This window comes from Strigops habroptila, chromosome 8 (genome assembly GCF_004027225.2).
Source record: "Strigops habroptila isolate Jane chromosome 8, bStrHab1.2.pri, whole genome shotgun sequence".
Classification (NCBI taxonomy): Eukaryota; Metazoa; Chordata; class Aves; order Psittaciformes; family Psittacidae; genus Strigops; species Strigops habroptila.
Window position 1 is genome coordinate 3397822 of NC_044284.2, and position 24679 is coordinate 3422500.

Below are 24679 nucleotides of genomic sequence, written 5' to 3' on the forward strand. Positions count from 1 at the left end.
GCGCGGCGGGCGGCGCCCCTCAGCGCCCGGGCGGGCACCGCTGCCCACCTGGCTCCGCCTCCCCTCTATTGCCCTCCTCCTCGCCCCCGCCTCGGTTTTCCCTCCCCTTTCGCTCATTCCTTTGTGTTCCCGGGGATTGGCAGGTTTTATTATTCCGCCTGAACAAGCCGCGGGCGGATTGGCTGGGGCGGGCTGACGGCGGGGCCGAGCCGGGGTGTAGTTGGGGTTCGGCTCTGTCAGTAACACATGTGTGAGGCGGCGGGGAGCGCACCGCGCGGCGCGCACACACACACCCGCGCTCGCACAGGGGCCTCCTCCCGCGTCCCGCCAGCGCCGCCGCCGCCGCAGGATCCCCGCCCGGCCCCGGCTCCGCGCCCGGCCCCGCCGGCTCTCGCCCTCTCCTCAGGCGCGGCGGCGGGCCCGGGAGCCGCCACAGCCCGGCGAAGGGGGCGGAGGTTGAGGGGGGAGCGGTACAAAGTGAAGCCACATTGCCAAACTTGCCCGGCGATTGCAGCAGCGAGCGGCGGCGGCGCCCTGCGTGTGCGGCTCGGCGGCTGAGCGCTGCGGCTCCCCTCCCGGGCACCGGGAGCTGCAGGACGGACCCGGGCGGACGCCTCTCGTAGAAATAGCTGTATTTTTCCAGCCCGGGCTGCCCCTTACTGGGCGGGGGGCTGCCTCCAGCGCTCCCGCAAGCCAGAGAGAGGCCGAGCGCTGTGTTTGTTTCTTTGCAAGGAGACCTCCTCAGGCACCCCGAGCGGCGTTGCTCCCCGGCCTTTTGCAATATAGAGGGGAAGCAGGTAAGAAGTGCCCGTCGTTACCCCTTGTTTTGCAGCGTACGCGAGCGCGGTCGCATGCCCGCGCTGCCCGCCGCCGTCCCGCGTTGCCCGCCGCCGCGGAGGGGCGCGGAGCGGAGCGGGGGGAGCCGCGGGCCACGGGCATTGTCGCGGTCCCCGCGTACAAAGCCTGGCGGCGGCCGCCGCTCAGGGCGGCTTTTCCTTTCCCCCCCGCTCGAGCCGCCGCCGGGAAGGGCTCTGCTGCGGCGGCCGTGAATGGAGGGGACGGGGAGGGGGGAGGCTGGGGCACCCGCTACCCCCGTAGTAAACACTGTGCCGAAACAGTGGCAGAAAAGATCAAAGTGAGCTCTCTATTTCTCTCCTCTCCAATTCCCTTCCTGCCCCCCACACGGTCTTTTGTTTCAATCCAGGAGAAATCCGGTGAATCACCTAATTAAAACCAAGACATGAATTAAGCATCCATTTTTGTACTACAAATTGCCAGCTCTCCGCTTGTCCCTCCCTTGGTCTCCATTAAAAAAACACCAGAGACGCTGTTAAAAGGCGGGGGGGTTATTTTGCCTCTAGCTTCCAGCTCTGCTTTCTATTTCACTGACTCCTATCCCAGGACCTAAATTGCTTGGCTGTGTAATTACTAGAGTAAGCCTATTTAAGTTAAAAGCTTTTCCCCCCCCAACTCTAAATGAAACTTGATGAGGGCCCGTCCTTAGTTATCAAGGGAGTCACTTTCTGGTCAGTCCTCTTGATTCATCTTTTTAGATTTAATCAGCATTAAGGTATTGCTTGTCCTTAAGAGCTTTAGCTTAATGGGGTTACTGGACGGTTTTCTCAGTGTAACGGTTCCCATTTTATATTTATATACGTTTGCCTTCGACAAAGACGGGCTAAGGTGGTGGCACGGAGCCTTTCTCTTTCTTTTAAGAAATCCGAAGTGATTTAAAGCATAGGGAAACGGTTTAAAGACTCGGAGCAGGAAATGCAGATTCATTTAGGCGGTAGCTGGAAACTAACAAAAGGCAATTCCTTGAACAAATGCATCAGAAATCAATTTACATAAAGGTATATGATGCGTTCGGATAAATGCAATGCTAATGGCTTTTAGAGTGGTTTTCTTTCCAAAGTCTCGGGGTTTTTGTTACAGCTTAATTGGTGCAGTTCTTCTGGTTTATTGTGCGGTCACTGGACATACCTCCAGGTACTCTTTCTGAGGAAATGTGTGTTTGAAACCGGCCTCAGCTCTTCTCCTCCTCCTGTCGCCGAGTTGGGCCGGTGGCAGGAAAAGTTCCTGCTCGGTGCTCTGGAGGTATCGCTCTGAAGGTCCTTAGCAGAGAGCCAGATGCCTCGGCATGAGCACGTACAGCTTACAGAGGACAAAGACAAAACACGCTGCTTAATTGGCAGTAAATAACTTGATCTTTTTATAGCATAAGTGACTGGAGGAACACCGGGAGTTTATTGGGCTCTGGATTGAAGGCAACAAATTAATCGGTTTAGAGTAAGCTTTATGAATTGATTCCCATATTATCTCTGGGTTGTCCTGCTCGCATGGATCGTTTATCAGAAAGTGAAAAACGCCCGGGGTCGCAGTTTGGGCGGCCGGGGTGGCTCCAGCGGAGCGCTCCGGGTTCCGCTGCTCTCCCGGGGCCCGGCAGCCTTTTCCCTTTCCCCTTTTTTTTCCCTTTTTTATATCTTTTTATAATTTTTTTTTTTTTTTTGGGGGGGAACAAAGCTATAGCATTTAAACTGCTGATCAAGGGCAGATTAGCGAGACAAAAGTTGAGTACGTTTGTGTAGGAAGTTAACAGGCGTCCTAAAGTTCAATGATCTATTATTCGGGCCAGTGTCCTCAGTGTGGAGTGTTTTCTCTGCGTGTTTTTATGTCTCCAAAATAAAACCAAACGGAACAAACGTACACACACACCCCCCCCCCAGCACGCCGCGGGGGGACGGCCGGTCCCGAGCCCCTCGTTGCCGCCCCGGGCCTGCCGAGTCTCTCTAGACTGAAAAACCAGTTTCACAACTCCCTTTTTTCACTCTTCACACACTTTTTTTTCCATAAGCAAAACAAACGCCGGGGCTGTTCCCGGCTTGTGCCGCAGCTGCACCAGCCCGCAGCGGGGCGGGGGGGGGGGCGCTGCCTCTCCTCCCCGCGCCCACCGCTCCCCGCCGGCCCTGACCCGCCCGTGTCTCTCCGCAGGCCATGGTGAACCCCGGCGGCAGCTCGCAGCCGCCCCCGGTGACGGCGGGCTCCCTCTCGTGGAAGAGGTGCGCCGGCTGCGGGGGGAAGATCGCCGACCGCTTCCTGCTCTACGCCATGGACAGCTACTGGCACAGCCGCTGCCTCAAGTGCTCCTGCTGCCAGGCCCAGCTGGGCGACATCGGCACCTCCTGCTACACCAAGAGCGGCATGATCCTCTGCAGAAACGACTACATCAGGTGAGGCGGCGGCCGGGCGCCGGGCAGCGCTTTCCCCCTTCCTCCCTGCCCTTTCTTACACCCCCTCCACCCCCCCTTTTCCCCTTTTCTTCCCCTTAATGCCTGGCGATGGGCGCCCGCGGGACAGAGGGGTGGGCTGGTGCAGGATGACTCCTTCATTAGGAGCAGGGAGACGTGCGGGTGCGGATGTCAGCGCCTAGCCCAGGGCACAGTTGCGACTGCCAAGTGGAGGGAAGAGTTGGGGGGTGGAACGACGACTGTAACTTTAAAGTGGTTTGTCAGCACAAAACAAGTCCTAACTAAAAATAAACAGCAATCAGAGAGGCTAAATTAATCTGCTTTGTTGTAGTGCTGAAGGAGAAGTGTGCATATCTGAACGGTAAATGTTAAAATCGTAGGGCTTAAATAAGGCTGTGGCAGAGGTGCTAAATAATGAAATGCCTGCCTTTAGTATCTGATTAATTATGATATTTACATAAGCACCTTTAAACTCCTTTGAGTGGAAACAGAATGACTCATTCTCTGTTCTCCTTGTGAAAGAGCTGATTAACCGTCAGTCGGAGGGCCACCGATTCTACTTATAGCCAAAAGCAGTGACACGGTGTTTGTCTTCACGTTGCTACAGGGGAGTGTGGAACCGACATTTTTCCTTAACTTCCAGTATTGAGAGCACAGGGGATGGGAGCAGAGGGATGTGCTCTTGCCCTTTATTTCTTATCTGTTTCGTTTTTGAAGCCGTTCGCTTTAAATGCCGCAGATTTGGGTAGGGGGAACTAAGCCTGTTTAATCTCGCATCTGTTGGGGTACAGTAGGATTATGCAGGGTATCCCTCCCAACAAGTTCCCAATATAATTAATAGGAAGAATTCATGAGGTCAGGTGCCCGTGCGATCTTTTCAGGTGAACTCAAGCTACTTAAACTCATTAATTTAAAAGGAGGCATTTTGAAGGATTACACATTTAATTTGAGTAAATGGTTTGATAGACTGATGCACATGAATGCTTCAAGGAGGTGTTCTATTTCAACATTCAGTAATTAAAAAAGAACCCAAACCAACAAAAAAGCCCCATACCTTCGCAGCATAACAGAAATGCTTGGTTAAAACAAACTGTGTTTTGTTTAAATGCTTCTGGCTCTTCATTTACAGTCACTGTCGAGTTTACCCAGGGTTTCCTTCTCCCCCATGTCCCAAAAGTTACGCATTTTTTTCCTTCCTTTCTAAAGGAAAAAAAACGAGCCACCAAATGCTATAAGTTTGCTCATGTTGTGAAACTTGGCTTCTGTTGGGGGAGATGGGGACTGTGCTGAAGGTGTGCATATGCATGGCAACCTCCTTCCTCTGAAGGGATGGAGTTGAGGCTGGGTTACTCTGACGGTGCAGCCCCTGTCCTGGTACGTGGCTGCATCTTGGGTCGGTCAAGCAGAGCAAACAGCCCGCAGTGTCTTTGGGGAATTGGGGCTGTGGCTTTGATAGTTTCGGGCGTGTTTTTGGAGAGAAATGCTAGAAAATCAGCACACGAAGGGGGGGTGGGTGTTGATGGTGCTTTTTGGTCATCGTCCTAAGCAACAAGCCTAAGCCTGGCAGAATTGTAATTAAGTAGAGCAGAACGGTGTTAGGGAGAGAGTCGTGTTTGAAGTGGAAAAATTGACACTACTGTTAAGATGCACTGAATAGTACAGATTCATCACTCGACCAACACCATCAAACAAACCCTCATGTCTGATTACTACTAATTAAAAAGAGAAGATGCGTCCACTGTATCCCAGAGGCAAGTTCAGGCAGGCTTATCGCAGTCCTCTGGTTTTGTGTTGCCAAGAATTAATACTCGTTTATTTTAATGTAGGCGATTATGAATAGGATGCTTTATCAGATGAGGGGTTTGAATTGATCTCCTTGTTCTATCGCCTGACTTCTCTTTAGATCTGTGTAATTTGACTTGCAAAAATAACTCTGACAGATGCTTGCTGAAACTTGAACTGGACACCGTACACTCAAGGTGGGGTAGGGCGGCCTGGCCTGCCGGGGCTGGGCTAACTTGGAGCTTGTTCCTGCTGGAAATGGACTTCGTGGGCTCCCACGTGGGTCGCGCTGGCAGGAGCGAGGCCCTCGCTCGCCCTTTCCTTGCTGGAAACGGCCTCATTTGGTCGTGGAGGCGATGGCACCCATTTGGCAGCGGGTCCCTCCGGTTCCCCCCTGCCATCCTCCCGCCTCTTGCTCCTCGGTGGGGCTTTTGCGGCGGCGCGTTCCCCTCCCCTCCGTGCAGGAGCCACGGGCGCAGTTAATGGGAGGCGTGAGCACACCACAAAATGGGGACGAGGATTGATCGGCCCGATGGGTGCCAGGTGAAAGGGACCCGACTCCTTCGGGCCAAGACCATGGGGCCGTTTATTAATGAGCTTTTTAACCGTCTGAGGCTGTCCGTGGGGTTTTGTTGTTTTAACAACACAACGCCGCTCCCCCTCAAGCCTCTTCCCCCCCCAAAAAAAGGCAAAAATAAAGGACAAACTCGCCGTGGAGCTGCAGCAGCAGCAGCTTTCACTGGAAGCCAACGTTCCTGGGAACAGAGAGGGAGGCGAAAATCCCGGTCCCTTCCCCTCCCTCCCGAGGGCGAGCAGCGCGCTCGCAGGGAGGGGAGCAGAGCGGAGCCCTCCCAACCTTAGGATGCCAGATAAAGCAGCAGCGTGGCAGCGAATCCACACAATTAAAAGCTTTAATTAGTGTCTCCTCCATTTTCTCTTAGTTCTGATAGGTTTTATCTAATGAGATCTGGTCCCTGGCTTAGATCTGCTCGGAATGACGTGTCCGAAATGAATGAGAGCCGCGTCGCAAACAAAACATTTAATTAACAAAATTGGCCTCTAAGAGCGAGCAGGGAGTGGTGGGGAAGGGGGGCCGGGGGGGGGCTGCCCGGGCGCGTCTTAAAGGGGCAGCGCCCGGTCCCTCCGCGGGTGCGCGGCTCCTTCCGCGGGTGCGTGGGGCCCGGCGGTGGGACACCCCCCGTCCCGCGGTGCGCGGAGGGGCCGGCAGGCAGCGGGTTCATTTCCCTGGTAATCAGCGGCAAGCTGCTATATTCAGGGAATGCTGTCCCTTTAATTGAACAGGCTAGGTAATTAAATGGCACTTTTCCAATAGGACGTGCTAGGTAAATCTAATAGTTGGTTATTTAATATCACTTTGAAGTCTGCCCACTCAAGCACAATGACAGCACAGGAGCATGTGAACTATTAGCTAGGAGAGAAAAAAAAAACACCAGGATCTCAAAAATTAATTAAATCGCATGCAATTTAGGGGGAACGTTTATCTTGATTTGTCATAACAGAATTAATTCAAGGCCTCCAATTCACTTGGGGGCAGATCTGTTACTCTGAATTAACCAAGCGTAATTTGGATGGTTTTTTTTTTTTTTCTCCCTTTCCTTCCCCTTCTCTAATGCAGCACTTGCCATTATGCACAGCCCCCCTTTTAAGTATCAATAGCTTCTGGTGCTTTTAAGGTGCTTGGGCTCTAGTTATTCTGAAGTACCTTTAATGGACTTGGCTCCAGGCGTAATTTCTGTGTTGCCTTTCTTTGTTACATTTAATATAGCTGGTGCAGAATGTAGATTAAATATAGGGAATGTACAGAAACACCAATCGCTTCTGGATCAGTAGGTCTGGATGTGCATTTCTCTTTGCTAGGGCTTGGATAGACGTTCGTGGGCACAAATGCTCACTGTGTTGTGCAAGAATCGGAGCACTTAAATCTGTCTCCCACGATTTTGGAAGGAACTGGAACCTTGTTGTGTTAGTTTAAGTTGCTGGAGATGTGTTTCTGCTGGTACTGAATTCTGAGCAGCAAGATGGGAAACGGGGCTGGAAAGATTTCCTGCTGCTTCATTCCCACTCCTCTCAAAGTTCTTAAACCCAAACCCAATCCACCCCAAAACCCAGGAGCGTTTTTGTGCTGGGGGGTGTGGGGAATGCCGTGTTGGAACCACACAGTGGTTAATTTAAGGTGGCTCAGTAAAATGCTGCTAAGTGCAGAAGAGCTGCCTTGTCTGTATAGGGAACCTCTTGATGTTTGTGATTGATTGCATTGCCCAAATGTTGAAATATTAATGACCTTCTTGGACTGAGGACCCAAAGAGGAAACTGAAACCAATTCTGTCATCACAATTAAAGAGTCCCCTGGCTTTAATTAGCCTGACCTGGGGTATCTCTACCCATTGCTGCAGTTAAAGAGAAAAGAGCCCATTAAAGTCCAGTCTGAGACCGATAGCTACTTAATTGAGCACCTAAAGCCTCAAGCCTTTTAAATCAAATACTGTCCTGGACAGTCCCCCTGGTTAGATAATTAGCTCTCCAGCCTCGCAGAAACCACGTGAAACAACTTTTTCAGTAAAGAATAGTTACTGTGGAAGACTTCCTTTACCGGTAAGGAGGAATAACCGTTTATTTAAAAGATAAAACCTTTTTCCCCTTAATGGTATTACAGAACAAAACCATTCATAACAGTAGAGAAGGAAAATAAGCCCAATTTTCCTGGTAAATAATACAAAGCAGTGGAAAAAGGTATTCTGATTTTGCAAGTGATCTTGAGGAATTTTAGCAGGAGATTCAGCTGAAGTGACTTCCCAAAACACAACTGTTCTGGGAACGTGCTTAGGGGAAAACCTAAGATGTGTGGAAAGCCTCTGGATTAGTCTGACTCCATTTATTAGAATTCACAGACATTCAAGGTGTACGACCACTTCCAGCCAGAGAGAACTGAACTGTGTAACAAATGCATGCTTAATGAAGACAAGTAGTGCGGTGAGATCAGTATTCCGAGGGCTGTGTTGGGTGGTGCAGTTGTTCGGGGGGGTGAAGAGAGACCGCTCGCCAGGTTCGGGTTCTCTCGGACAAGTTGTCTGTTCCCCCGCGGCGGGTGGGTTGCCCTTACGTTTGGGTAACACCTTACCCTGCGTGTTTGGGGTCCTGGCTCTAGAAATGCCACCGTGCCTTGCTGCCTCCGCTCGCAGTGCTCCCCGCGCGCCGTGTGCCAACTTCACTCCCAGGAACAATGGAGGCAGGAGAACGCACACCGTAAAGCTCTGGAAGTCACCTCAGCGCACCCCTCATGTAACTACTCCCAACTGGCCCTGGTTTGGAAGATGCCCTAATACTGGGCCCTTAGTTTCCAGCCAGTTCCATCCCTTTGGCTGGCGGTCCTGGCAATGCATTAGTTCAGCTTTTCCTTTGTAGCCACCGTGATTCTGCAAGAACGTGTCAATGTGTCGTGGATCTCAGACTAATTAGTTTTGAAATGGAGTTTTGATTGAACTCTTCAAATCGATGCTGCTGCAAAATTTGTTTCTCAGCTTCCTATTAAAAGCCATCTTAAGGGGCAGTTTTACTACTCTCTCTGTCGTTCAGTCGATACATTTAATAACAACTTACAGGCTATTTTCAATAAAGTGGCGACAGCAAATTAGTAGTTTGAACATGACAAGCCTCCTCTGCAAGCTCAGATCCTGAAAATTCAAAGCAATTATTTTTATACAGAGGCCCACTGCAATCATTCAGATTACGGGTATTCTGTTGTAATGCATGTCCTGGGTTGACACAACCAGAATTTTATGACTTTATTTGGACAGGAAAGAGATGCAAATATTAATATTTATTATGACACCAATACGCTAATTTGTAAATCCTATTACTATGTTCTACATCCTGCAGAAAAGTGGGTCCGTGACCCTGCCAGCTTGTTCCCTTCCCTTTTTTACTGGGAATGATTGTGGTAGTCTTGATAAATATTTGTGTGTAGTAGAGACGCACGCAAGAGCAAATAAAGGGCTTCTAATTCTAGCGGCCGCAGCCTGTAGAAGTGGAACTCGATGATCGTTATTGTATTCTGGTTTGAATCGATGCGTTGTGCCTTTAAATGGATTTGAAGAATTATGTATATATTTTTCTTCACCACTCTTGTGCCTCTTTCCCCCTTCCCCCACCGCGTGTGCCCCCCCCCCCCCAATGGCAGATGTTGTGGTCTCATTTGATTGCATAGGAAAACTGCAGTGATACAGCAAACACCCAGAGAGATATGATGACAAATGGGTCCAGATCCCGGTAAATTACTTTCTGCTCAAATCGAAATTTCATTCAGTTTGTTGCTAGCAGAGATGAAGTAATCTAAATTGTGGACTCAGGAGCAGATAGAGGGAAGTTGGAGCAAGCATTTCATTATCAAGAGAGAGAGAAGGTTAGGATGAAAGAGATGAGCAGAGGCAAATCTAAAGTGTTGACACCATGATTGAAAAGGTTAACCCATACACATTATATATCAACCTGGATAGCAGAGAGTTTCTAATGGAAACTCTGCACTGATGGAGGTTTACTGGAGTTTCAATACACTGAGCATGATGTCTTCTTAGATATACAATCAAATCCTCTTAACCCTTTTGATGACTCATATCTCAAGATATGATTAAAGTACAAAAGAGTTCTTCATATAATTTCAAGGACACAATGCATTTAAACTCCAGTCATGAATTGTATCTTTTTTTTTTTTTATGATGAACCCAGTAATCTGATAAAATGTGTGTAGTACAGAATTGTTTGTGTTTCCAGAGGTGTAAGTCAATATTTCTGATTAAATCCTTAGATGTGCAACCACATCTAAGGTGGGGTGAAGCTACCAGTTGTTGTGACACAAAAATACACTTTTTCATATTATGACACATAAGCAAGTTGGAAGGCAGGGGTCAGAAGTCTAAAACAGTTGTGTAATAAACCATTGCAGCGATGCGCAAAAATGCTCAGAGCCTCCTGTGTATTAAATTATTCATGATCATCACCTCTGTTTCAGGTTATTTGGAAATAGTGGTGCTTGCAGTGCCTGTGGACAGTCCATTCCTGCTAGTGAGCTGGTCATGAGGGCGCAGGGCAACGTCTATCATCTTAAGGTGAGGGGCTTTTTCGATGTGTTTTTACTTAGCAGCTGGTTAGTACTGCCCTGCCTCTTCAGTATGAAATCTGCATCTGCTTATGAATGAAATGCAAAGCACTAACTGGAAATATAAGTGTATATTCTAAAGCTTCCCTTAGCATGTAGCTTTGTTCCCTGGTAATCGGTAGAACTATACTTGAGTTGTGTACTGCCCAGTCCCAACAGGTAAGACTAATGCCATATTTGGAGATCCTCAAAACCAAGCCGCTCCATCTCTCAGCTCACTTGTGGTCTCTGAGGTGTAATTTTCAAACCTGCAGCATACTTAATTTGTGCTGTGGTCTCACTCGCTGTCTCTTTCCCTCCTCAGTGTTTTACATGCTCTACCTGCCGGAATCGCCTGGTCCCCGGAGATCGGTTTCACTACATCAATGGCAGTTTATTTTGTGAACATGATAGACCTACAGCTCTCATCAATGGCCATTTGAATTCACTTCAGAGTAATCCACTACTGCCAGACCAGAAGGTGAATACCCAACAATTACTAATAAGCTTTATTAGAGCTAAATGAAGATCAATTTCTTTTCATTCTAATAGTGGACATTCCCCACCCCTGCAAGGAGACCTTTAAGTAACCAAACTTACCTTAAATAACGTAGGCGTGGGGCATGGGGAGAAAGCGCTAACCTTTTAAATACAACATACGGGGAGGGGGAGTCAGTTTATTTTGGTTTGGGCATGTGCATCTGTACAGCTGTTGAACTCCTTATGTACAAAGCAAAGCGGAGAGCATCCGTTAATGCAAACTCTTAACAAAGAGAAGTATTTTACTTTATAATCTTGAAATTAAGGGCTACAAGAGAGCAGGTTTCTGTGGGAGGAAAATTAGGTCCTTTAATATGGAAATAATGTCTTGTGAAGAGAAGGTTCCTGAACTAAACCCATGTACTTCAACATTGAAGGGTTTAGTTGAGGGAGCATCTTGGGGTACTTTTTCAGGAGTATTTTCTTGTCTGTTTTGTATGTTATAACTCTGATTTAAAAACCAAAGTGCTATTTTCTTATCGCTCCGTAACACTAACAGCTCAACTAGAGATTGTGTATCTCAGTGGTTGATAGCTCCTGGTTTCCAGCTAAATGAGTAAATAATGACTGTACAAATCAGAGAGAGGAGAAGAAGAAGAAAAAAATTCTGATCAACAGTTGTCCTGTAACTCTGAAACTAGATAGTTTTAGATCTATTTTAATCTCCTTAATAAGTCCTAAAGCTATGCAAGTGAGTGCATTTTGATAACTGCTGTGCCTAATTTGTAACAATTACTGTCAACCTTGAGTTAAGAGACTGTTCATTCCACTCTGGTCCAGAAAAGAGTGAATGTATGACTCTTGCACATAATTTTATTCACATCATATTTCATACTGATTATGTATTGATGACATTGATTCATTTACTCTTTACAGCGCCACTTGCATGGATATTAAATCTTATTGACCACAGATGAATTTTAATTTCAGATTGGTGATAGATTTTTCCATCAGCTCTGATAGTATATTTGACTTTTTCATCATTAACCCAGGCAATCACACAGCACTGAGTTATTGCAATGAAACAAAAACTGCACACTTCAGTTGGTAATTCTTTATGGATTTACAATAGGAACTTCATTAATGTCTGTAAGGATCACAAAAAATAACATTTATCTGCAAATAGGAATTTGGAAGATTAAAAAAATCCGGGACGAATGCGAGGCTGATCCATTCTGCAACGTGCAGAGTATTTCTTAGTGCTTTTAGTTTGTGGAGAAACATGTCCAAGAAAACACAAACGGGTTTTTAATGTCAGTGATTTTTTTTGTTGTTGTGTTGCTACATTTCAATATCTGTGTTTGCTTTATTTTTTTTCTCTGTGCATAAATTTACTGATTAATTTTAAGTATTCTTTCAAGTCTTACCCAGGCAATGTAATTATAGCAAAATAAAACGTGGGCCTTTTTTATTTACTTAATTTGTCAATCGAGGTGATGAGAGAGTTGAGTACAAAAGTCCTGTATCGTTAGGCAGAACAAAGATAATTAAGATTGGAGGAGAATGTGCAGCTTCTTCTCAAGGAAGTACAAATACAGTTAAAGATTCATAGATTTATACTGTTGTGAATTTTAATGAAACAAATCTGTAATACAGACTCACGAGCAGTGAATCTGTTAAATGAATATTTATAGTTATCCCATTCCAAAATATAGGTAAAACCATTCATCTTTATACACTGCAGTAAAAGGTTTACCATTCCGAGAGTGGTTTATCCACTTGTCTTCTCCGAATGTAAAGTTTAATGTAACTTCAAATAGGTGTCTAAATTGTCATTTAGTTTTATCAGTTTCTTACTATGCCTTAGCAAAACGTAAAAATGATTTAGTTGCAATAAAAGCAGGAGATATGATGAGGAACACAGAACATGGGAGAGAGAAGTGAAGTAAAACTGGACTAGGTTTGCAGAGCTCACAACTGTAGACACCTGGCAGAAGCTAAATGCAGAGAAAACAGCGAGAACAAGTGTTTACTCGTTAATGGCATTGCTATGGCCAGGTATTGGGGAGAAGACTGAGTGCAGAGATTATAGTGTGGGGTTCTTTCTATTATAATCTCTCTAGAAAATGGTGTAAGTTCTCTCACCAGTTCTTAAAGGGGAGTTGCAGAGCACCTGAACCCCAGAAAACAAATATAGTTGATTGATAACTCATAGATTTGCCTGGTTTCTGGAGTTCTGGAAGCTGCAGGGACAGGTGCCAAGAGTTGTGTTTTGGGGGGGGGTGTGTGTGCTTTTTAACAGTGTGAAGATGTTTACATCCGAGGTATTTTCCAGAAAGCTGTGTTTCAGGGCCACTAATTAAAATGTTCTTCCACTACGACAGTGTTGGCTGTAACAGATACGTTTTATTAAACATTAAAGATCAATCAGTCTCCAGGTTCTTCTACCACCAGAGATTATAGACATAGCAGAACATGCACAGGGTTTGTTATTAAACTCAAGAGAGACTCCTGTCATTAACTCCCGTTCCTGGTGCGTAGGGAGAGGTGGCAGTTAGGGACTCGCTGTTGTGTCCATGCAGTTTGCAGGTGGTGACTGGCACAGGCAGAGGGGGCTCCGTGCCCCAACTTTGGTGGCTGTTGCTGCCTTTCGCCTCCCTGGGGCAATTCGTGGATGTCGGGTGTAACTTCCCCTCGCTTGCTGTGTGCTCTGACCTCGGTCCTGCCTGCCCGCGGAGCGCAGGCTCGTCCTGCGTGATGCCCCGCGTGCTGTCCCACGTGAAGGGGCTGTACTGGCAGGAACTCTGTCTGCTTTACTGGTAGTGGTAGCGTTCCCGTAGTAGCTCTTGTTTGCAGCAGTGTTACCACCTCCTCCGAGTGTAAATTTTCCACCGGTTGGCAGTGTTTGTAGCAAATGCTTGTCTGCAGCTTCTACGCTGTTAAATAAAGTATGAGTTAGATTACGTCTCTCAGAGAAGATCTTAAAAATCTTCTGGTTTACATATCACTCAACAATTCCCTTGTAGTTACATAATTGGTGTTGTCTGTGTCCATAGTAGAGGATATTTGATGCTCATTTATTAAATATGCTTGCTGGCTGCTCCCTAATCTTTGTTCTGGACAGACAAATTACCTTTCTCACACTGAGCTTCAGCTCTGGGGAATTAAACCTCCAAGCCTCTACTACTTTAATTAGCTTGAAAGTGGGGGGTTGCAGTTACTAATAGACCTCAGGCTTTTAGTAACTTAGAGAAAGGGTGAAAAAAGAACTTCCTGGGAAGCGCAAAATGTCATTTAAAAACCATAAAAATCTAATACATATTATTTCATTTTGGTAATTGCAAACAGATTGTATTTGAAGACTATGGATGATCATTTCTATTTTATCCATGAAAGTTTAGATTTTTATTGAGTTAGACACTTTTAATTATCACAATTCATTAACACCAGTGTGAAAGCACATGTTTGACTTCATGTATTAAAATGTTTATGTAACATTAACTAACGCACCAGATGAGGAATTTTAAAGGGGGTTGGGGGGGTGGGAAATCCTGAAATATCTATATTTAGCTGTTGTGCAATGCAGCATATTAACCAAAGTTGCCTTGGGAGGATATTGGCTGCACTTCTTATTTGCTTTACACACTATTTCTTCCAATTATAAGATCATGTTACGAGCTTCTTCAAAGGCATGGCGTAATGTTGCTTCCCTTTTAAAAGGGGCCCAGAGAAACCACCTTATTCACTGTACGATTTGTTACCAGACAGCGCACTTCTTATTTATTGGTGTCATCTCTCTCTTTCTTCTTTGTTGTTTTCTTCCCCCCCCCCCCCCCCCCCGCTCTTCTTGGTAGTGAAACTGTGGAAAATGTTTGCTCTTTGCTATTTGGAGTCGAAACGTTGGCGGTATGAATGGATAGTGTAGAAAGCCTTAATCAAGTCACAGTTGGAAAGTAATCTAATAAAAAAGAGATTAGTGCGTAAGGAAAAGGAAAGCAGTCATGTTGTAGTTTCCTATCTCCAATTTAGTATTCTAGCTAAGATACCCATTTTTATTTCTTACAGGTCTGCTAAAAGGTCAGAGTAATGCAGAATGCGTGCCTTCATCTCAAATTTTGTTCATCACAGATGGATCCCATGTCTCCAAGTAGACAAGTCACCTTTGTAGCTAGCATCAATGCCAGCTCCATACCATTGCACCTTCTTTATTCTTGATTGCCCTTCCCACATTTATTGGTGTATTAAAATGACTGAATATGAACATTAAGGACTCCATGAACCTGGGCTAATGGGAGACTGTAGAGAAAATGAAAAAAGATCCACCGGAGGACATCTTGGGGGGGCGGGTGGGGAAGATGACTAATGAAGCTAATTAAAAGAAGCATTGAAATCTGCTTTCTACCCTCATTAACAATTAGCAGGGCACTGGCCAGTTTGTACCCTGTGTTTTACCTTAACAACATTCTATTTGCTCTTTGTATATTTAAGTGTTGTAAGGAAATGTGTTGCAATCAAACTGAACATGAGATAAAAGATGTGGCTTTTGTGATATTCTATCACAAACACTTTTATTGTATCTCTGTAAAATACAATGTATGTATGCATGTAAGTGTTTTTGTCCTAATGTTGCTACTTCCCATGGCAAAAAAAACAAGAAAAGAAAAGGAAAAAAAAAAAGTCAGGCTCATAGCAGCTACTGTGTAGAAATTTTCACCTACTTCTAATTTGCTGAATGAAGAAAAATCTTTTATTTGTGATATTTTCAGAGACATTTGCTCTAGTATGGTGTATTTAAATAATAAAAAAGTAAAACAACACTGAATCGAGTTATGGGTTTTAGACACTTTGCCTTTTTTTTAACTACATTCAAAACATTGTTCTGAGGCTGTATCTTACGTAGTCATGACCTGAATACTTGAGTACCTTTCAAAGTAGTTTCTTTGCTTGGATGGGGTTTTTTTCTTAGGCCAGTAAAGAGTCTGTTTAACTACTTTACCATGTTACTTTTGGCAAGGATGCAGAGCAGTATTTCAAAATGATCTGTATTTGGCATTTTGATCCTTAATTCTGTACAGTTTAATCCATGCTGCAGTGAAGGATGGGACGCATACAGGTAGCAAGGTCTCTTTCCAGCCAGCTCCCTTTTGCAGCATCGCCTGCGTTAAGGATGTGCGTGTGTCTGAGCACACGGAGCAGGAGAGTGTGTGTGCACACCCTCAAAGAGGAATAACATAAAACCCAACACAGGGCCTGTACCTCATGCTGAGCACTAGAATTGAGTATTCATGGAAAGGAATACAGCAGCTGTTCTGATCTGAGCAACATAAAGTTGTGTTTGCTGGGGTAAGAGTCTAACTTCTCCACACCAATAATCTTAAGGAAAGAAAACCAAGTTTCCTGGGCTGTTTCTGAGAACTAACTGATCTCAAATATGATCTGTTCTCTGCGAGCAAGCACAACCCGCTCCCCCAAAGCAACGCAGCCTCCCCTAAGCTTTAGAAAAGAGATTTTCCTGTCAGCTGCTCAGCGCACAATAATTCTGAGGAAAAATTATTCCGAATTCCCAGGTTTGTGGCAAGAACAATAACATGGATCTACGGCTGCCTTCATCAGGAAACTGCACACACCTGGAATGTGCCTCTGCTGCAATTAATAACAAATCAATATTAACAACTGCTCTACTTTTACAGGAGACGAATACATCTGAAATACATCAGGCTTAAGTTTTCCTTTTTCATTCTGCTCCTGAGGTGGTGCTCAGTGTGCTCAGTTATGGAGCGAGCCTGGCTCTTCCTTCTTGTGATGCCGAGACACAAAAAGCTGATGTACAGATTCGTCTGTCTGAACAACCAAGAGCAGATTTCGTTATTTATTTATTTCAAGATTCTACTTCTTGACCTCCAGCACATCGGAGGGCTGCTGAATTGCTTCTTTTAACACTTCAGTGCTTGAGGAAAAATAGGACCGGTGCAGAGAAAAGAAAATGTCGTAACGTAGAGTATCAGGCGGTAAAGACAAAAGAACACTTGCATAACACAGAGCAATAAACCGACTGAAGCTCGGTACGGCTTTTTAATTAAATGCACTTAGGTATTTTTTAACTAAGTTTCTGAGCTTTTTGATCTGGTGTTGAAGTCTTTAAGGAGAGGCCTGCAAATTGCGCTGCTTTGAAAAGACACTTGAAGGCGTGTGAATACAGAATTCAAGTATTAGAGAGACTGTAGACATCTTCCTACATGCCTTCAGTGTGAGCACTCAAGGTACGGTGTTTAACGTGCAGATTTTGGGTTGTCCAATATAACCTCGAAGTGCTAAGAAGATAGCTAATAACTTTTAGTAAGTAACGTAGGATCGCATTTAGTGCTGTAGAGGTTGAAGTTCATTAACAGCTTTAAATAAACTATTATATGACTCGTTTGTAAAGCACAGCTACCTATTTAATAGCTTACTTTAAAAGCATTTCTTAAGTTGCAGACCTATAAGATTACAAATGTCACTCATGTTAGCATAATCCACATGCGAGTGATGAAGCCTTTGCTTTGATGTGCTAAATTGGAGGAGGACTAATGGAGCCATGAATATACAATAGAACATATTTAAGTAGTGTTCTTGCTTTAGGTAAAACACTTTCTTGAAACCAGAGGTATTTCAGACAATAAACCAGGCTCAAATGGGGACGGTAGGTGTGGGCAGAAGGCTGCTGGCACCACTTAGGTTTGTCCTTACGTGAAAAACCACTTTCTGGGGAGATCTGTAAGGAAAAAGATGTACTTGTGCACCTTTTATCTATCACATGCATTTGCGATGCTGAGGCTGAAATACACCCTCTGCATTTAGTGCTGCTGAAAAGTCATACAAATAATCATTCAGTAAGAGCTTCCCTCACTTCCAGAAATGAATGCTGTTAAAAAAACCACCAAAGGAAATATTTCTAATCTGAACTCATCCTGGTGAACCTGGATAAAAGGCTCTGTCTATGCTGCATCTGAATGTCTCAATCATAGAAATTGTCACTCTTATTAATGAAACAATTCCGTAAAAAGATTGCCCTCTAAATGGGTTTAATGTTTTTACCTATCCAGCTGTCTAGAGATGAGATTTACGCATCCTGGCAGGCAGGGGGACATTAAGCCTTTCCAAACCAAATTCTGTTTGCAACAAGATACTGTCTTTTCAGTCCTACATGATTTATCTTTAAATATTTTAACAGGTTATGCGGTATCTTATGAAATATAAAATGAGAACGTCTTACCAAAATGAAGCCATGAAATTAAGTCACAGCTTTAGAATATTAACCGCACTGAGTGCGTCTCCCTTTTTCTCTGTTAGTCAACACTGATAAAATTTGCATCATCTAATTTTAGGGTAAATATTAAGGAAAAAAAGCCACCCAAGCCCACACCACGGCCTGGCACAGTGTGAGCTGCTATCAAGCACCATCAGACATTTCCAAAGGGCATTTTAATTTCAATTTCTCTATCAGGTTCTTTGGCTGGCAGTTGTTTGTCAAGTGTGAGGCTTTTTGGAAGGATCTACAGTCTGAACAGCTCTATTAAATAACAAATAAAACTGAGATAGGAACATTTATGTACATCTATTTTTTAAGTATTACATTTCTTCAGTGTGAAATTACGTGTTCCGGGTCCGATGTCACTGCCTGAGCCTCCCGTACGTGAAGTACCACATAACCACTGTTGCTGCATGTTGCTGTTAGCACCAGGTGTACGCCTATTGTCAGTCCAGCTAAGCCACAGAAGAGCTTATTGCAATTAAATAGCAATTTGTTTCTATGAAACTGCAATTAAAGTATTACTGATCAGCCATTTTAGATTGGCAGTGCTTTGACTGCATGTTAAACAGTGAGGAGCTCTCGATTTATTTCTGCAGCCTGAGCTGCGAGTAACAGCGAAGTGTAACACGCTCACCTATGTCCCTTGTCAAGTTGAAAGTATGAGTCCTCTGTGAAGCACTCTGATCTCATCACGAACATGCTGAGAGCAATGACAAGTCAGGGCTGATCTCTGTAAGTTGAACTTGCAACTTACAGGACCTGAAGTTATTACTGTTTTCTGTTCCTGTATAAGCAGGGATGTGTACGCTTCCTACAGGGGATGTTTTCAACTCCAGATTGATTCTGTTGAGAATGGACTGCAAGTTGTGGGCCGCAAGCCAATAATGTACTGCAGGTCCTGACTTGTTAGAGCTGTGTAAACAGGGCTACTATAGCTCCTTAATCACAACTAATAAAAGACTAGAAGAAACCAATCAATTACCTTATAAGTTGTTTGGGGTTTTGTTTTGGATTTCTTTTTTAATAAAAAGCAGAAGTTTATCTGCCGCAGCTTTTATTGTCACACTTGTACAACAGATGAGACAGTCTAAAGCAGTGTCATCGCTTACCTGTGCGCACCCCGCGTTGCTGGCGGCTGTTCGCCTGCGACATTCCCGGGAAGCTCCTGCCCTCGAGCCTGGCAGAACCCGCCAGCCACTGCCTCGAGTCCCCGCCGAGCTCACAGCGTTCGTGGTTGGCTTGAAATCTGAAATGTAAATTTTTAGTGCAAATTAAAAACTTGTTTGTAAGAACTCAAAGAGGAATTATCTTTGTAGTGGTAATTATATTTCTTAATTATCACCATATTTTAACAAAGTCTCAGACATGTTAGCTTCAGTTCCTGCCTTTTTGCACGGTGGAGGCTGCAGACATCCTCATTCCTTCGCCGGCGGGGATGACATCACACCTGTGGCATGCATGAGATAAGCGCTGCTTCATTTAGAAACAGGTTCTTGTCTCTCAGAGCTGTTCCTGGGGGGTGGGATGGCTCCGGCCCTGCTCCTGAAGGGTGACCCATGGGGCAGAGGAGCGCTGCCGAGCAAACTGCTGCGTCAGCCGGTGCACGGGGAACGCGCACCCAGCGTGTGCAGGGTCTTAGCTCCGGGGAAGCGGCAGGTAAAAGGCCTGTGCTTAAACCTCAGCCAAAGCGGCCCAGCTGAGAGTCAGGAATTCACTCACCTGCAGCACAGTGGCCCGATGTCTGAGCCCAAGGCCTGATAAAAGCCCTGTTTACTGGAGGCAGACGCAGCTGCGTTGAGGGTTTTTTCTCCCTCCTCTGTGGGTATTTTTAACAAGTCGGGTTCTGTTGTGTTTCTTTTAACACTAGTTCTAGCACCAAGTTCACGGAAATGTTCCTGCCGTGCAGGAGGCTACACAGTTCAAGGGGGAGGCAATAGGATCTGATGTAAGACTTAGTCCTGCCTGGTGGCTCATGGTGCTCTTTTGCCCCTGCTCATCTCTGGCTTGTCCACTGAAGGGCAAGCAAGGGCCTGGCACTACAAGGGTTGGAGATTTTTGGTTTCTGATGAAGCCTCTCAGTGCTACTGTGTTAAAAGTAATAAATTGCAGAATTCTAGTGACTGGAAAGGCCACACCACACTGTTTGGCCAGCTCAGAAAAGATGTGGAGTCCAGTGGCCGAAACAAGAGCTGTCCTTGTAATAGGGTGATGGTTGAGGAATACTACGTGGGGGCTTCAAGCCTCTGAAGGACCAGTCCTGAAAAGGGCCTGGGTTTTCAAACAGCAAAGCACACCCAGCCAGGAGGGCTGGAAATTCTCATAGGTGCTAAATAACTTTTGAACTCTCATATTCACTGCTCTAATACAGGCCTCATAGACCATTGTGCCATTTTGATCCCATAGGTAATATTGCCCTTACATTTTTGTAATCATTTTATCTGTTTAAATCAGCTCCCTGCTACATGAGATGTTCACCTCAGCTTACAAATGCTGGGCTTGAAAACTGATTTCTTTTGAATGATGAAAAATGTTTAAAAAATATTATTTTGCTTTTTAGGCCATTTTATTCACTGATATTTATAGAACTTAAAAAAAAAACCCAAACCAAACCAAAAAATCTCAACCATTTTGTTGAAGCAGTCCCATAAACCATAGCAGTGAGCCCAAAACTTAGCTTGAGACATTCTTGCCTCAACAGAACTTTGGTTTTTGAGGGGGAGCTACAGTGGAGACAAGCACTTACATTCTGAGAAGCGTTGTTCTGCCTGGTTGGGTCCTGGAGCCAGTGAACGTGCCCACGAGGGAAGGAGGGAGGGAGCCGTGCGGCCGAACACAGGGAGCAGCACGGGAAGGAGCCCGTGGTCACAACCTGCCCTTGGTGCCTTTCTCTGCAGCAGTGAGCGGTCCCCTCCGGTGCTCATCATGTCCTTTGCTCTTTCAGGAGTGGTGGCCGCTGGGTGAGCTGAAGCTCTCCGTGTGCAGCAGGTTCCAGCTGATGTTCCTTTCTCGCATTGTTGGAATATGCTGTTAATTACATTTTGAAATATCCATATACTTTTCCTCTTAGGGGATCTTACAAGCAAGCTTTTCACTAACAACTTCTGTGGTTCGCTGTAACCTCTCAGAATAATCATTGGTTCCATTGAACTTATGCCAGTTGGTTTGTTAAACTGAATTGAGAGAACAGGGCCTATATTAATTCTCGAAAGGCGAGAGATTGCCCTGTGATTTGGGGAAATCTTGATTGCTTACAATATGAATAAATGAACAAGGCAGATATTAACTTTACACCTGACTTCAATTTCTTTGAGCAGTAGAGAAATGTCCAATAGGAGGGAAAAAAAAAACCAGCTAAAATTCATAAGCCAGCCATTAACAGGCTAATTTTATTGTGTTGTAAAATCATCAGCTGCCTATAGAAAACAAAGGGGCGATGAATGTGGTATTTGTCTGTTATTCTTAGGAAAAACCCTGCAGATCAAACAGCCCCTAAAAGGCTGAGCTGATACGCATCCCACTTACGTATTTTTGGGTATCCTCTGATATTCATTCCACTGATGTATTTGATAGGTAATTATATCAGCCATATCAAGATGCTGATACCAAGGAGTGGAAGCCTTCGATGTTTTGCCGTACAGCTTATACCCCTTGTTACTGAACTCCCATCAGACGTGGGATCTGCAGCAGCCATTCAAAAGCTGTAGCTGGTATTTTTGTGCTTATGCCACATTTAAAAATTATTCCTGCTTCATCAGTTAGTCTTTTTAGCTGGCTTGAAAAAAAAACCACCCCATATTGCAAATGAGCTACTATTCTTATTTGTTGTTTTAAGAAGGGTAAGCACTGAAGTATTCAAATGGAACAGATTATACCTTTAATTACATCCAAACAGGATGCTGAGCTGATTTTTCTATTTTCCGTTTAATTGCTATAGTTCAAAAAGATATTGCAAAATTGTAGATGAATTATTTAAGCAGAGCCGCCTGGCCTCCGTGCTTATGAGAGAGACCAGAAAGGGAAAAAACAAGACAAAATAATTTAAAGGGGAAAATTCCAAGAAAGAAGTTTGGAACAAAACATCTTGGGAGAGATGTTTTAGCTGGATCAGTGTTTTATGCTTTTTGGGAGCATTTTGGGACTCAATGGGATTCCCTCACTCCTGAGGGACCCCCCTCTTGTGCCAAAGTGCAGTTTCTTCTCTAACCTGCTCATCAGAGAGTGTGGTGCTTCCTGGATGCGATCCCAACCAGTCACCCTTCTCATGGATGTGGCTTGATCTCCATTCTCCTGCAATACAAAACGAGAATAATGAAAGCAAACACAATTCATCACTTCTTAAACTAAATATATTTCCATTTTGTTTGCGTGTGTGTGTATATCATTCACCATATATATTTAGAATATGTACTACATTACAGCCAGTGATAAATCCTACTCGCTTACTATACGTGTTATTTGCTGCAACATTAAGCTCCGTAAGAATTTTATATGTAACTTGTACCAAAACTAAATATATTGTGGAATTGATGCACAGTTGTAAACAAGAGCATAACTTCCCACTTCAACACAGTCGAAGGTGGCAGCTTGTGTGGCAGTTCTTTTGTAAACAATTGCAGATTTTCCAAAGAATAAGCCAGTTAATTACATTTTTAATGATGTTTTTAGAAAATAGGGTTCTTGGAAAAGAAAAAACCCACCTACAACACCAACAAAAAAAGTAAACCTAAAGCTTGTACTGTATAAAGAAATGCCATGTGTGAAAAACTGGGCTGTGCTGGACCCAGGTCTTTTGCTCTCCCCACCTCCTCTTTTTCCTTCTACTGACTGGGCCTGTGTAGGGTCTGGTTTATAGCTCTACTTTGAACTCAAAGATGACACTGGCACAATCTATTTAATTTTTGTGTATTATCTTATTTTGTGTGTATTATCATATTTAGCACATAGCTAAATATGTGCTTCCCACTTAGCGAGCTGATGTGGTGCACAGCAGAGCTCGTGATGTCCTCCTAAACAGACAAAGCTTATGCAAGGCCATGTCACAAGCAGGGTTTAACCGCTAGCAGCGGTGGCAGCTCCGCAGGGCTGATCTGATACAGCCTTGCTGACACGCCACAGGTTACGTGGAGAGATTCAGGGAGCAACCGAACTAGCTGGAGTAGGAGCAGTACACAACTTTTATTGATGAAGTTCAGGGGAAAGAGGCACCGGGGGCAGCAGTATTAATCCCGTAATAACTTGAAATATAATCAGCACATTGCTGCAGGGATGGCGCGGGAAGGAGGGAGGGAGGTGGAGGTGTCAGGGTTTAAGTTCACAGGCTTTCCCAGTTCATTAAAAAGTGAATCAATCAGAGGAACAGGCTGGCTTTTCAAAGGGCTGGCAGTTGGGAAGGGGCTTCGGACGTCGGGAGGCACGCAGATGGTGCGCCCGTCCTCAGCAGCATCCGCTCCAGGAGACGGCTGTGTTCTACCCTGCGCGAGCTAGTAAAATGTGTCAGAATGTGCTAGGGGAGATTCTGGCTGGATGTCGAGAACTTAAAAGCTCGGCAGCGTTGGTGCTGTGGGCCATATAAAGGTGATGCTGATAGATGTTTATAAAGGGAAAAAAAGTTTTGCTTTATAATTTCTAGAGTGGTGGTTTTTAACCATTAGTCAAATGGGCAGAAGGAGTCTGCCTACAGGACCCCCCTTTGTAGGCAGCTGGTATAGTAATTAGCTCATTACAATTAATTTTTGCCATCCCTGGACTCATCAGTGATGTATTTAAAAAAACCTCCAAACAACAAAACCCAAAAACTAAGCAGAATTCATCTATCTGGATCTGGCACTTCCTACATCCTTTTGATGAAGCTGGTGCATGTACACAGACCAGAGAACATCCTCGGAGAGTGAGCTTACTCACCCCCACAGGCACTCGGAGGTTTAGGACACAATGCCCTATATTTCAATAGGACTCATGACTTTTTAATTACTGCACAGCACAACAGGGCTCAGTGAGAACACATGGCTGTCCAAACTGGTGTGCTGTGATTGCTCACCAGCGGCACGGGAATGCGTTTCATCGGTGGTCTCTAGTTCCCACGAGAACAAGTACCCACCACAGGCACAGGTAGGAACACTGACAGACAGACAGACAGCATTTCTATACAAACCTCAGAGCTGCATTGAGAACATGGCATGAGAAGTGCTGTGTCATAGGGATGACTGCTACAGGCTGAAAAACATCTGCACTGGACGGCAGCAGTGTCAGTGTGACCCAACAGCTCCTCAGGGGGAAGCGTGTCCCTTTGTGGACATCTTTTCTGGAATGCAAGTCCAAATCTTTATCGGCCTCTGACCAGCTCATCCCCTGCCCCTTGCATGGATCCTGCTGTACTCGCAGCGGGCCAAGGAATGCCCTCAGGTTAATTAATAGTTCCATTGATTGCTGCAGGAGCTGTGGAGGAGTGGACAGACATACTTGGTCAGTATGAGAATTGAGAGACAGGCTCCTTTTTTACAACATTCGCTTTTAAATAATTTTTGCTTTCTAGGATGTTTGTAACAGTATGAGAAAACCCAATGTACCTGTTCACAGAATCACAGGATCATTAGGGTTGGAAGGGACCTCTGGAGATCACCCAGTCCAACCCCCCTGCCAAAGCAGGGCCACCCAGAGCAGGGCACACACACAGGAACGTGTCCAGGCGGGTTTGGGATGTCTCCAGAGAGAGAAACTCCACAACCC

At 45.1% G+C, this 24679-nt stretch overlaps 2 protein-coding genes across 4 annotated transcripts in view; one reads left to right on the forward strand and one right to left on the reverse strand.

Annotated features, from left to right (window-relative positions):
• Window positions 1-19251, forward strand: part of LMO4 (LIM domain only 4) — a 36523-nt gene extending 17272 nt beyond the window's left edge. The window contains exons 1-5 of one of the 2 annotated variants that reach the window (XM_030495582.1): window positions 169-797; window positions 2992-3230; window positions 10057-10153; window positions 10508-10663; window positions 14728-19251. In XM_030495582.1, coding sequence (XP_030351442.1) covers window positions 2995-3230; window positions 10057-10153; window positions 10508-10663; window positions 14728-14736 — 498 coding nt within the window. In that variant the 5' untranslated portion in view covers window positions 169-797; window positions 2992-2994 and the 3' untranslated portion in view covers window positions 14737-19251. Of the gene's footprint in view, window positions 1-168; window positions 798-2991; window positions 3231-10056; window positions 10154-10507; window positions 10664-14727 lie in introns of those variants that run through there. The other variant, XM_030495583.1, reaches the window with a different exon arrangement.
• LOC115611913 overlaps window positions 13049-24679 on the reverse strand; it is a 505339-nt gene continuing 493708 nt past the window's right edge. For both annotated transcript variants that reach the window (XM_030495579.1, XM_030495580.1), the window contains 5 exons: window positions 24105-24388; window positions 22158-22240; window positions 20697-20977; window positions 19063-19199; window positions 13049-13593 (listed from right to left, as the gene is read on the reverse strand). In XM_030495579.1, the coding sequence (XP_030351439.1) occupies window positions 13180-13593; window positions 19063-19199; window positions 20697-20977; window positions 22158-22240; window positions 24105-24131 (942 nt within the window). In that variant the 5' untranslated portion in view covers window positions 24132-24388 and the 3' untranslated portion in view covers window positions 13049-13179. The remainder of the gene's footprint in view (window positions 13594-19062; window positions 19200-20696; window positions 20978-22157; window positions 22241-24104; window positions 24389-24679) is intronic.